Source organism: Trachypithecus francoisi, unplaced genomic scaffold (assembly GCF_009764315.1).
Source record: "Trachypithecus francoisi isolate TF-2019V2 unplaced genomic scaffold, Tfra_2.0 Lachesis_group16, whole genome shotgun sequence".
Lineage (NCBI taxonomy): Eukaryota > Metazoa > Chordata > Mammalia > Primates > Cercopithecidae > Trachypithecus > Trachypithecus francoisi.
In genome coordinates, this window is record NW_022681461.1 from 63,712,818 (window position 1) to 63,726,371 (window position 13,554).

Here is a 13,554-nt window from a genome sequence, read left to right on the forward strand (position 1 = left end):
CACAGCAGCAGGGGTTGGCTTCAGGACTAAGGAGGCATAACTAGCCGAGGAGGAGTCGGCGTTTATTCTGTGCTTTCCTGTTGGGTAACTGGCAGATGGTTGTGACATTCAAGGAGATGGGGAACGTAGATTTGGGGCGAGGGGGAATAATATGTAGGTCTAAGATGAGAAGAACATTCTGAGCTAGAGGTGGATATTTAAGAGTTATTAGCTGCTAGTTTTCTTGAACATCAAAATAATTTCTGAATAAAATATCCAGACTAAGGAATCACTACACTGTAATCATTTTTTGTATGAATTCCAAATTTTTAAAAAACAGTTAAGCCAGAAATATAATTGTTTCTATTCCTAGAATTCGGTAGCTGATGCATCTTTGCAAATTGTTCGTTGAACTGTGTTCTGGCTTCTTGCCAGTCCTCAATAAGATTTTTGTATTTCTTAATTATTCAATTACTACCCGTAAGTAAGAGTTTGAAATCAAACCTAGACTGCTACATAATAAAGTATTCTCTTGAATCACAAGTACAGTAAAGGAAGGTTTTCATACTGGGAAACCAGGATGGTGGAAGGAGGAAGCACACATTTCTAGCCCTGGCTCTGCCTTGGTTTCACGTCCTGGCTTTGCTATGTGCTGGCTATGTGAGCTTGGGCAGGTCACTTCTCTATGGTTAGTCTTGCTGTATGTAAAATAAAAATACTGATAATGCTGCCGCCTGAGGAGGCTGTAAATCTCAAGTAAAGGAGAAACAGCAAGGGATAGTGTTATATCATTAATTCTTTGTGTGCTTCAGGTCTCAGCAGCTTGAAAAACCGTTCTCTGGAAAGGAAGATGCTTTGGACGGCGAGCTGACGAGTGCTCCAGACTGCAACGCCAACCCCGAAGCCCACCTGCCTTCCATTTGCCTCAAGCAGGTGTTCCCCAAGTACGCAAAGCAGTTCAACTACCTGCGCCTGGTGGACAGGATGGCAAATTTGTTTATCCGATTCCTGGGCATCAAGGGGACAATGAAGTTGGGGCCAACAGGCTTTCGTACCTTCATAAGGTCAGTGAGAACAGCCTCCTCTGGCTTGGGCTTTGAGCCGGGTGGAGTCCAGTCTCACATCTGGCGGGTCAGGTCTCTCTGACTGCGCTTGGGAGAATCTGTGGTGCTGGGTCAGTACTCTATTTGAGCATAGATTAGCCTAGTGGCTGGTACATGGTAGACTCTCATTTGTTGAGTGAATTAATGAATATGATGGATGTGACAGCATTCGCAACCTTATGTTCATGATTAAAAAACAACTCTGTGCCTACCTTGAGCTGAGTCCTGAAAATGCATACTAATAATCGCCCCTTGGAGTCAGGCAGACCTTGCGCTTCTTAAACCGGGCTTCTCCCAGTGGTGCATGGCTGTGTGCCTGGCGTTCGTGAAGCCACAACAGAGAAGCAAGGCACATCTTTCCAAAGTGTTAATTTCAGGAGGGAAAAGTTAAATAATTCAGCTGATAAATATTTTAATGCATTTGTTCTAATATAAAAATAACACGGCTATATTTTAGAGTATAATGCAAAATTTGCATGAATTTTCAAGATAAAACATGAGATAAAGAAATTATATCTTTGCTGCAGCCTGCATAGTAAGCAATTGCCACTTGGTTTCCAGAGAGTACACATTAATTTCCTTCTACCCTGTGGGGACACTTTGGGGCAATACAGCAGCATTTACTAACTTCTAGGGCAAGTTACCCTAAGGCAAGGCAAAGAGCACCCCTAAACCTCAATACTTCCATCCTGTAAAATGAGGATAAAGCTGCCTGTGCCCTACAATAGTGTGTGTAAGATTAGTTGAGATTGCACAGAAACATCTAGCAAGTGGTAAGTGATCAATAAATGTCAGTTTCTTCTTACAAGGTTAAAAGAATTCCATGAAATTATATGTATATTTATATATAATTTATATATATATATATATATATATGGTCCTACACAGAGTCTCGATCAAAGAAGGTTCCCACTTAGTATGTGTTAATCTAATAACTCTAGATCCCTTTAACAAATATGAATGGGTGACAATGTGGAAATGTTCCTTAGCAATTAATTGTATCCTATACACCTCCTGGAGTATGTCTGCGAGCACTCAATATGGCTGTTGTTTTTCCCATCACTGATTTTAATATTTTTGTCTTGCACCTCAAAGTCACACTTTTCACAGCTTTATTCACTAAAATAATTAGAAGTTTTGAGTGGGAAACCACTTTTGTCAAAGACTTGTCTCCAAAGAAGTTTTATAAATTCTGACTCTAGCCCTCTGCTATTCCTGACAGGAGGATGGTACACAAAAGTATTGGCAGGAATTTTGCCGTTTCAGTACACCTGAAGTAGTATTTTTGCAAGATGACTTTGAGAAGGGCTTTGTGTTAGTTTCATGGGGTAGGGCAGGTGTGGGAGGGAAGCCCAGTGGAAAGAGGACAGGCTTTGGGATCAGACGGATCTGGCTTCAGAGCCAAGCACATTACTTAACAGCTGTGTGGCTTTGGGCAAATTCCTTATCTTCTCTGCACTCAGTTCTCTCATCTGCAAAATGGGAACAATCATCCCTGCCTTGCAGGATTGTTGTGAGGTTGGGATAATATATCATAGAGCAGCTGGCCTGATGCCTAGTTCATGGGAGCTGCTTGTTCAGTGGGAGTCTTGTGGTTATTATTTCCATCAGGCAGTGGGAATTTTCAAAAAAGTCAATAGGCACTTATTATTTACACTGAAAAGACTGCCTGACATGATACTCTGGGACTCATTTAGGAATTACATTTGGCTTTCAGTAATAGGTAACCACCTACAAATGGCTTAAATAGTAACTTTCTTCCATATAACAGGAACTTTTGCAGTGGGGGTTCTAGAGCTGGTTAATGACTCCACAATATGATCCATGTTCCACTTTCTGTCTTTTTGCTCATCCATCCTAAGTGTGTACTTCCACTTCGGGGTTGTCTTATGGTCACAGGAGGGCTGCTGAAAATCCAGTCATCATGGTTGAATTCCAGACAGAAAGGGGAAGAAGGGGAGGAAGAAAAAAGGCCTCCACAGATTAATTAGATCCCTTCAAAAGCTTTCCTGGAAGCTGTTTTCAGTGACTTCCACTTCTATCTTACTGGCTACCACCGTCTGCATAGGAAGCTGGGAAATAGAATTATTCTAATTGTGCATAGTGCTATCCCATTATAGTGAAAAAGAGAAGAAAGAGAACAGATAGGTAGGCAGGCTCTGCCCCTTTGTGATTCCTGGACCTTGTAACATAAGGAAACAGCTTAGTGACAGAGGCCCCAGGTCATGAGTGCACTTATGGGCACTGTGGAAGTATTTGGGGCCCTGTAGAATGATGACATTGAGGAAGTTGGGGTGCTTCTCTCAGCATAAGATGTCTGTGGGCACAGATCTTTGGAGCAATGGCAGAAGCTTTCTTGGCCCTCCCCAGCCTTTGCACCATCACACAGAAAACTCAATTCAAGGTCAGAGAGCATGAAGAAATGGCTTGGCTTCGTGTGGATGACATCTTGGGAGTTGCAGGGAACACTGGTCCTGTGAGATCTGTTCTAGCTCAATATTATGCTATAAAGGATTATGTCTGGTTTAACCTAACAACTGTTACTGAGCATCTGGTAGCCATGGGACATTCAAAGGCAAATAATGGGACCCTGCCTGCCCTCAAAGGACTGTCAGTCTAATAGCATGCAATGAACACATCATTAAAGGCAATGTTTTGGCAGAGTCATGGGGCGGTGGCTCATGGACTCCCCAGCAGGGTGGCATTCAGAGTGCTACAAGTACAGAATTGGGGAGGCTTCCTCTACCTGGTGGAATCAAGGCAGGCTCCCGAAAGGAGGCAGGGTTTGGACTGGTAGAGGCAAGATTTTTCCAGGCAGCAGGGAGAGCCTGAGAATGGATGGCATGTATAGCCCAAATTTAGAAGTTAGGTTTATCATCTAGGCTAAATTGCTGGTAGAAACAGAAATGCTTCCTTTTTACTCCTAATAAAGTCCTACCCAAACAGAAGAGGGGGAGATTTGAAAAATTGCTTATGGTAAGAATCACCATCTCACTTGCCTACAGGTTCCGCAGGAAGCATCAACTATCACAGAGGGCTGGGTAGACAAGGTCGGGGAGGGAGGGCAGGCTATGGCAAGCTGGAGAGCACATCCCATACCTAAAGGAGGGCTGCTGCTGGGCTGATATCACCAGAGCTTTTTATTTTTCAATCCTAAATATCTACATAAAATCTCAATACACATCTACAAATGTTGGCAATTTGAAAAATAATTTTAAACACTGTGGATTCAATGAAAGCATGACTGCCCATAGATACCATCGGTGGGTGACCTCTGGTATGAGAGGAAGGAGGTGCCTATTAAGAGGACTGCTATGCCTCTTGAAAAGAAAGCAGAATTGAGAATGGTTCTAACCAAGAAGATTCCTAAAATGCTCTCAGATTGGAACCAGGCGAGGTAAAAAATATAGCCACAAATCTGTCTCTACGTGATAGGCTTTATGATTTTTCACCCTTTTGCTCTCCATAATTAAGGGCATTTGCATGAAAACCCAGGTTTTGCCACATTAGAGACTATTAGGTCCTGCAGCCATCATTCCCAATCAGTGGCCAAGCTCGTTAGGGAGCCATGGTGGCCGTGACACTGAGAACCACTTCTTCAAGTGGGGACTGGGCAGCCAGTGCTCAGGGACTCAGACTGAGCTCCTCTCCTTCCTCCCTCCCTTCCCAACAAATGTCTGTAGTAATTAATAATGCAGGAAGAATTGGAGAAAGCATTGCACAACCATTAATAGGTTTTTCTTTTGCTTTTCTTTTTTTTTTTTTTTTTTTTTGAGACAGAGTCTTGCTCTGTTGCCCAGGCTGCAGTGGTGCAATCTCAGCTCACTACATCCTCCACTTCCCAGGTTCAAGTAATTCTCCTATCTCAGCCTCCTGAGTAGCTGGGACTACAGGCATGCACCACCATACCTGGCTAATTTTTGTATTTTTAGTAGAGATGGGGTTTCACCATATTGGTCAGGCTGGTCTTGAACTTCTGACCTCAGGTGATCCACCCGCCTCAGCCTCCCAAAGTGCTGGGATTACAGGCGTGAGCCACACACCTGGCCAGATTTTTCTTTTTCAATTGTACCAGAAAATCCTAACAGCAACCTAATCATAAAAGATGATATTCTCTGCCTTTAGATTTCTCTGAATATGTTCAGTCTTGCCGGCTAAATTTAACAGCATGCATTTTCTCTTGCTAACAACCCTTCTCTCTCTCTGTTCCACTTTGGTTTAAATTTTGCTTCATTATGAATTAATAATATTTATGCCATATGTTAAATCAAACCAAGTGTCCTTCTCAGGAGCACTTTGAAAAAGACATATTCGCTGGCGAGATATACACTCCTCTCAGCGCTCCCACGCAAATGGCAGAAGTTGAACTTGCTTTTCATCTGTTCTACCCACTCTCTCTCTCTAAGCTCCTTGAAGAGAACTAGAGGGAAGAAAATAATAAACACTCCAATTGAATTTATTTCCAGTGTCCATCTCTCATAATGTGCTGCATAGATCAGCAGTTTTCGGAGTGAATTATGCTAATGCCAGTCTGGCCATATTCTATTTTTCTTTTTCACTAAGAAATGAGAAATAATGAACTGTTCTTCTCTCGTCTAGACTTAACTCTCTCTAACCAGCTTTTCATGTCGCTTCCTCAGGAGGCACATAATAGTAGCACACATTACTATGAATTAAGTGCCTCTTTTCTTCTTTCTTTCTTAGCATTTTATTTTATAATAATTGCTGGGGTGTGAAGCCACCTTTTTCCCTGAGAAATAGACAGTATCTGATTGATTTTTCAGTTTGATGGCTATCTTACAGGAAGATGCATTTTTGTCATTCTTCTTCCATTGGATTACTGATTTGGGGGGCATCTATGTAATTCACAAATGAAAATTTTTACAAATGTGTCCCACATCAGACTTGGACATCAATTTGCATATGCTGCATTTTTCATGATGGCAGCCCAGAAATTAAGCAGTTTGCCAAAACCAGGTTTATTTCTAGGAAATGCAGCAGCTTCTCTGTACCGCGAGCATTTGCTTCATGTGAGGTTCTCCCACTGGGTGGCTTCTGATCCTGGGCTTCCTTCTAGGTTTTTCTTCCTTTACCCTTTCCCCTTCCATTCCCTTTTATCATAAGATGATATTAACATGCTTCATAATGGATAGCTGTGGGGGACTGTATTCTCTCAGAGGCAACATGGTGTGTTAGAATGTTCTAGAATAGGAGTGTAAGGGGCCTTGCTTCCCCCTCTGTCATTAACTCCTCAGTGACTTTGCTAATCTCCTCTGCTTCTGTGACCATCCCTTTCCAGCAATATTGCACGTCTTGGATATCAATGGCCTTTCAAAGCCATACCTTTTAAACTGGAGTTGTCTTCTTGCCCCCCTAGATGTTTAGGTAGTGTGGTTTTTAAAAAATAAATATTGATCATTTGTTAGCTTTCACATTATAGAATCCTCTCCAGAAAACAAAAACAAAAACAAACAAAAAAAAAAACTTCTTTTCTGCACAGAGAAGGATGAACACAAAAGAAATTCTATAAATAGGATTTTATGGAGTGGAAAAAGTTGGTTCCTAAATTTCCCATGAGATGTCAGTAGTTGTTAAGAGGAAATGAGAATGATCGTTTCAAATCTTTCTACATTTGGACTCCTAATGAACTTAAATGATTTGTGATTCTCTCCCATCATATGTGCCCAAATTCCTTTGATTCTGGGGGAAAAAAACACACACACACACACAGACTATTTCTTCAAACTGGTTCTACATCAGAGAGGAAGGATGCGAACTGCCATTTGCCACTTCCCCATGCATGCCAGGCACTGAGCTAGTCCTTAAAAGATCCTTGTATATGGCCGGGCGCAGTGGCTCAAGCCTGTAATCCCAGCACTTTGGGAGGCCGAGACGGGCGGATCACAAGGTCAGGAGATCGAGATCATCCTGGCTAATACGGTGAAACCCCGTCTCTACTAAAAAATACAAAAAACTAGCCGGGCGAGGTGGCGGGCGCCTGTAGTCCCAGCTACTCCGGAGGCTGAGGCAGGAGAATGGCGTAAACCCGGGAGGCGGAGCTTGCAGTGAGCTGAGATCCGGCCACTGCACTCCAGCCTGGGCGATAGAGCGAGACTCTGTCTCAAAAAAAAAAAAAAAAAAAAGATCCTTGTATGGTGAACAGTCTTTTTCTCACTGTACAAATTGAAATTTGCTAATGTAGATGCAGAGAGCTTCCATGACTTGCACAAGGTTACACAGCAAAGCCAAGATTCAAACTCGTGTGCATTTGACTCCAAAGCTCATCTTTTCCATGTACATTTCTAACCTATCCTTTCCTAGAAACTTTTCTGGCTTCTCATGGTACCCTATTTCTTGGACTTTTCTTCCACTGAAGAATTTATCCTTTCACTCATTAGTCATTTGAGGAACTGCATCCCCAGGCATAAGGGAAAACTGTTCTCAATGATTAAGAGCCACATTTTTACTCCAGACTCTAAGATCAGGTACAGTCTCTGAGAGCGGTATCCAAGGCCCATTCAGCTCTTCCTTGCTGTCCAAGCCCAGAATACTGCCTACACAGAGAGGGCACAAATAAATTCTCATTGAGTGGATAGATAGATGAAAAATTCATTCCAAAGTCTTGATATCTTGACTGTTGGAGTCATTCATTTCCTGTTTGAGTTTGTTGAGAATGTTTGGTAACCACAGGGCAAATCCAAGCACCCTGGTTGTCTTAGCCCCAGCCCCATATCCCAAAGCTTCCAACAGGAGTGCTTTAGAGACTCCAACCCTAATGGTCCCTGGCCTGAGACCTGGTTTCTTGATTCCTGAATCCCTCCTGCAGCCCTGGACTGGGCCACCTCCCCACAGCTCCCAAGCCCACTACTCTTATCTTCCAAGGAAGGGCTAGATGTGAATTCCAACTGTGTGACCTTGGGCAAGTCATGTCCCATCTCTTGAGCCTCAGTATATGCTTCATTGAAATGGGACTAGGAATACCACCCTCAAAGAATGGTTAAAATCCAGACAGCTAATGAGCAAGAAAAGCCCTAGCATACAGATGGTGCCCAAGAAATGCCTACAGAATCAAGATTCTAGATTCTTTTAAGGCATTTGCATTTCCTGCCTACCGCAGCCAGCATGGATCCCTCCTCTGTCCCAGTAGCAGATGTTGCAATCAACTGTATTCGTAGGCATCACTAGGGAGGAAGAGTTACCTTGGAAAGGGAATAAACAGAGAATTTCTGTTTTAAATTACAGCTCCTGCTAAAGGTTTGACACTTCTATTTTCTACCTGTCAGAAAAAAAATAACTATATACCACTGGTGAGTGTGGTTTCCCCTTTAATACTCCATTAACCCACAGAGCAAGCCAGGCAGTGCTCCTGTCTTGTGGAAGAGCAGGTAGCCCAGAGGACACTGATATGATAATTAGAGGACACTGTGGCTGTTCCTAATGAAGCTTTGTAAATTAGCAATGCAGGCTGTTAGAATACCCTGGGAGAGACTGCATCATCGTCCCCCACAGAACTCAGTAGATAGCTGTCTTGGTGACAAGTGACGTGAAAACCTCTGCGTCCATTGACATGTGGTTACTGGGGCTCAATAACTGTGTGCTGATGTGCTTTGAAGTCTGCCACCGTGACTTGTGATTGAAATACAGAGCAGGAGCCCAGGAGGAAGCAGGATGTGCATTGATGGCCTGGGAAATATAGGCGGGAAGAAAGGAAGGGAGGAGGGAGGAAGGGGGAAAGAAAGTGTGCTGGCATACAAGAAGCACCAGGCTTGTCTGGGCACCATGCGGGGCACATGCCCAGCCACCGTCATTAGGGGTGTACTTGGGTTTGGAGAGGGGACTCTGATGCCCAACCCTGCTTGCCAATCAACCCCTCCCCTGTCCAGTCCCTAACAGAGCTGTTCACACAAGGGATAATGACAAATGGGAAATCAAAGAGCCACTTCATCATTAGCTGAGGCAGTGGATGTGGGTTTGTTTGAAAAGTTGAAAGCAGCATTGAATGTAGTTCAGCCAACCTGACAGCTGGCGCGGAGGCCTAGCTTTCAAGATTCCCTGGACAAATCCAGCCTGCCTTGGGACAAGCCTCCCAGCAAAATCCTGTCCAGGGCAGGGGTGCACCTGAACAAGCCAAGGGCTGCTTCCAGTCTGAACAGAGAGCCCAAGCCTTGTACACAGACATTCAGACTGGTGCACTCCATTTCTCCAGAATGGGCAGGGTCACTCCCTTGGCTCCAGGCAGCCTCTGGGATGAGATGACTCTAGATCTAGAAGAAGAAAAGCGAAAAGGGGGAGAGAGTTGGGGAAGGGAACTCACAATTGCTGTGGGCCTACCAGGTGACAGGCACCATGCTGGGTTCTTGGCATGTACTCACAACCATGTGGGCAGGTATTATTACCTTCATTTTAGAGCCCAAGAAATAAAAGCACGGAAGGTTTAAGTAAATTCCCCACAGTCACACAGCTAGAAAAGGTTCCAGTCAGGATTTGAATCCTAATCTGTCTGATGCCTAAATCTAAATCATACTCTTTTCAGCATACCAGACTACCCTCCACTCCACATTTCCATACAAAAAAAAAAAAAAGGCTGGGGAGGGGTAGGAGGATTCTAAACACCCCTGCTGCGGTGTGGACAGGGAGCACCAATGCTGACATCAGACTGAAAACCTGGTTACTGTGGCCTCCCTGCACCTAAACAAGTGGAGCATCCGAAGCTCAGAGGCCCGCCCCCCGCAATCCTCCTGTCAATTCCAGGTGACTCCCCTAAAGTCAGGAACGAGGAACCTCCCCGGCAATGCTGTATCAGCCCACACAGAGCAGCGAGGACCCAGCCTGTGCTGTTCTGCTGTATAAATCTGGGGCTTAGTGTGGCTGATTAGGGGCTTATGTAGAATCTTCAGGTGGCAGATTAAGATGGGTAAAGGACAGAAGCCTTGAGCCCTTGTCCGTAGATTTGTCCTCAGGGACTCATCTGGTGAGCATTTTCAGTGGGAAATTGCTTCTGGACAGTGGTGATGGCTTCAGCCTGTACTGGTGACATGCTGTCATCCCTGGGTCATCTGAGCATGACACCGTCAGCTACCTGGACACTGGCAGGAGAGGGCAGCGCTGAGGGCCCAGCTTCCCTTCCTCTTTCTGGAGACTGAGAGATAGGACACGTGCATGGGGACATTTCTTGACATGTGGAGTTCATTCCCTTTTGGAGCAGACAGGGACCCACATTGCTGTGTAAGGTCAGGCTGACACACAATGACTGTAATAAAGACCGAGACTCAGGAAGGTGAAATGTTTTAACCAGGGCCATGCAGCCTCCAAGTGGCAGAGCCAGGCTACAACTCAAGACTTGCTGTCCTGGCCAGGCACAGTGGTTCACGCCTGTAATACCAGCATTTTGGGGTCAGGACTTCGAGACCAGCCTAGCCAACATGGCAAAAACCTGTCTCTACTAAAAATACAAAAATTAGCCGGGCGTGGTGGTAGGCACCTGTAATCCCAGCTACTCGGGAGACAGAGGTAGGGAGAACTGCTTGAACCCAGGAGGCAGAGGTTACAGTGAGCTGAGATTACACTACTGTACTCCAGCCTGGGTGACAGAACAAGACTCTGTCTCAAAAAAAAAAAAAAAAAAAGACTTGCTTTCCTAAAGTTCTTGCTCTTTCCAGCCCGTTAGACCCCTAACTAACCAAATGGCTGAACTTACAGGAACCCAAGGATCTAACTCACTTACATCACTGCCTTCTCTTCTACTGCTCCGTGCTGGTCACCCTGCAGCAGTTCCAGCTGTGGTTAGGGAGGATATTCCAGACCCAGAGCACAATCCAAACAAAGACAATGTCAGTTAGTTCAGGGTGCTAGAACAAAAATGCCACAGTCTGGGTGGCTTAAACAACAAACATTTATCTCTCATGCTTCTGGGGGCTGGGAAGACCAAGATCAAAGTGCTGGTAGATCCAGTGTCTGGTGAGGACCCTCTTCCTGGTTTGCAGACGGCCGCCTTCTTCTGTGTTCACATGGTGGAGAGTAGAGAGGAGGCAAGCTCTCTAGTGTCTCTTCCTAGAAGGCACTATTCCCTTTCTCAAGGGCTCCACCCTCACGACCTAATCACCTGTCAGAGGCCCCACCTCCTAATACCATCACCTTGGAGGGATAGGATTTCAACCTATGGATTTGGGGAGGACAAACATTCAGTCCCTGACAGGAGTGGAGGAAACATATACTGGACAGGTTTCAAGCTGGCAGTGACATGTCACTTCCCATTGTTGGCAGGAACTGCAAACTCAGCAGCAGCAGCCTGTCCATGGCCGCCATGGACATCCTCTACATTGACATCACACGGAGGTGGAACTCCATGACCCTGGATCAGCGGGACTCAGGTACCTGACAAATGCCTCTGCCATGGCCTGTGGGGGTCCTGACAGGCGTGGGTGGCATATTTTCTGTTCCTTCTTGTCAAAGGTTCAGATGGGGGAAGAAGATGATGCCATCAGATCTAGACATCATCCAGGGATTGAGCTGAATTTAAATCCTGGAGCATTGTCTGCCACCAAATTCTCATGCCACCGTTAGCATTCTTTGCCTTTGCTGAAGGCTCAGATTCCATCCATACTGGGAACACTCAGTTATTCATTCATTTATTCACCCCTCACACACATTTCCTGAGCATGTGCTGGGCCCAGCCTTGGGTGGGCTGGAGGATATAGTGCTTGGTTCTTGTCCTGAAAGAATTCACTGTAGTACTGGGAGGCAGATGAGAAAATGATGCTGGGTAGTAGGATGCCTGGCTGAGGGGGAGAGAAGCTCAAAGAAGCTATCCGGGAACCCAGCGGAGGAACTCCTCATCCAGGGAGGGCCAAGGAAGACTTCAGGAGAAGGGTGTATGGGATCAGCTGGTGAACAGGGCTGGGACAGACACTCTGGCAGGGCTATTACCTGGCCTTGGCATGGACACAGGAGAGGCTGTTGAGCTTAGATCATACCAAGTAGCCCAGATGGGCTAGAGCAAAAAGGGATGTGAGAAGGGGTAGAGATGGGGTTAGGGGAGCTGTTAAAGCCTTGAATGCCACACAAGAAATTTTGATCTTGATCCTCTAGGTTCTGTGGTGAAGGGTTCTGTGAGAAGAACCCACCTTCAGGTGGATGAGTTTCCTATCTTTTTCCTCACAGAGGGTGTTTCTCTCTTTCTCTCTCTCTTTTGTTTTTTTGTTTGTTTGTTTGTTTGTTTTTGAGACGAAGTCTCACTCTGTTGCCCAGGCTGGAGTGGCATGATCTCAACTCACTGCAGCCTCCGCCTCCCAGGTTCAAGCAATTATCCTGCCTCCGCCTCCCAAGTATCTGGGATTACAGGTGCGAGTCACCACACCCGGCTAATTTTGTATTTTTTGTAGTAGAGATGGGGTTTTACCATGTTGGCCAGGCTGGTCTCGAACTCCTGAGCTCAAGTGATCCGCCTACCTTGGCCTCCCAAAGTGCTGAGATTACAGGCGTGAGCCACTGCGCCCAGTCCAGAGGGTGTTTTTCTAAAAAGTTATAATACCATAACTGATATTTCTACAGCTCATCACAAAACTTCAAGGTCCTTTCATGCATATTCCTCATTAAATGCCCCAGTGAACCAGTGCAGTAGGCATTATGAGTCTCATTTCACAGACAAGTAAACTGCAGCTCAGGTGACAGAGATCACACTGGACCTGTGAGCCCATAGCACCCTGGCACCCATGCCACCCCCTCTTCTGGCTGCCTCCCTCCAAAAGGGACGCACAGAAGGGAGGCACCGGGTCATGAGGAGTGGGGCAGCTTGCTCCTGTGAGTCTGTGGAGAGGACCTGAAGTCAGGTTGGGAGATCCAGATTAGATTTGATTATGCCATTTCCTGCCCGTGTCAGCTTGAAAAGTCATTCCAACTCCTCATCTCCAGTTCCTCATCTGTAAAATGGCACCAAAAATCCCTGCTCTCCAGGGTTGCTCTGAGGTCTTTGGAGTCCTTGCTGATGGTGCAAGCCAGTTTATCTTATTACTGGACACCCCTTGGGAAGAATCCTGGGGGCCGTCTGCCTGGCAGCTGCTGCACCCCTAGGCAATCCTGCCCTATACCCATGCGTGCCAGAAACTTCCCAACCACAGAGGCGCAGCCCGTCCTTCCTGCAGGGCACCGGTGCTCAGGCATCATTTGCCGCTTGGCTTCGTGTTTAGTAATGATGCTCCCGGCTGCCAGTTCTCGGCCAATTCTTATATGCCAAGCACTCCACAGGCACTTTACATGTGCAGCACCGGCTAGAATTCTCCTAGAGGTGGATATGATTATCTCCATTGTGCAGAGGAGGAAACTGAGGCCCAGAGAGGCATGGCTAGTGGATAAGGTTCAAACACCAATCCACCCAGGCCTCTTTCGGGTTGCCTTCTCCTAGTAACTGTCCTAGAGTGAGATGACCACCAAGCTCCCTACAGCTCTCTTTTCTTTAAGTCAAAAGCAAAACCCA

At 45.7% G+C, this 13,554-nt stretch overlaps 1 protein-coding gene across 1 annotated transcript in view; it reads left to right on the forward strand.

Annotated features, from left to right (window-relative positions):
- The window catches only part of TTLL11 (tubulin tyrosine ligase like 11), a 294,890-nt gene that overhangs the window by 241,327 nt on the left and 40,009 nt on the right, over positions 1 to 13,554 (forward strand). Inside the window, exons 7-8 of the mRNA XM_033237570.1 lie at positions 792 to 1,043; positions 11,346 to 11,452. Coding sequence (XP_033093461.1) covers positions 792 to 1,043; positions 11,346 to 11,452 — 359 coding nt within the window. The remainder of the gene's footprint in view (positions 1 to 791; positions 1,044 to 11,345; positions 11,453 to 13,554) is intronic.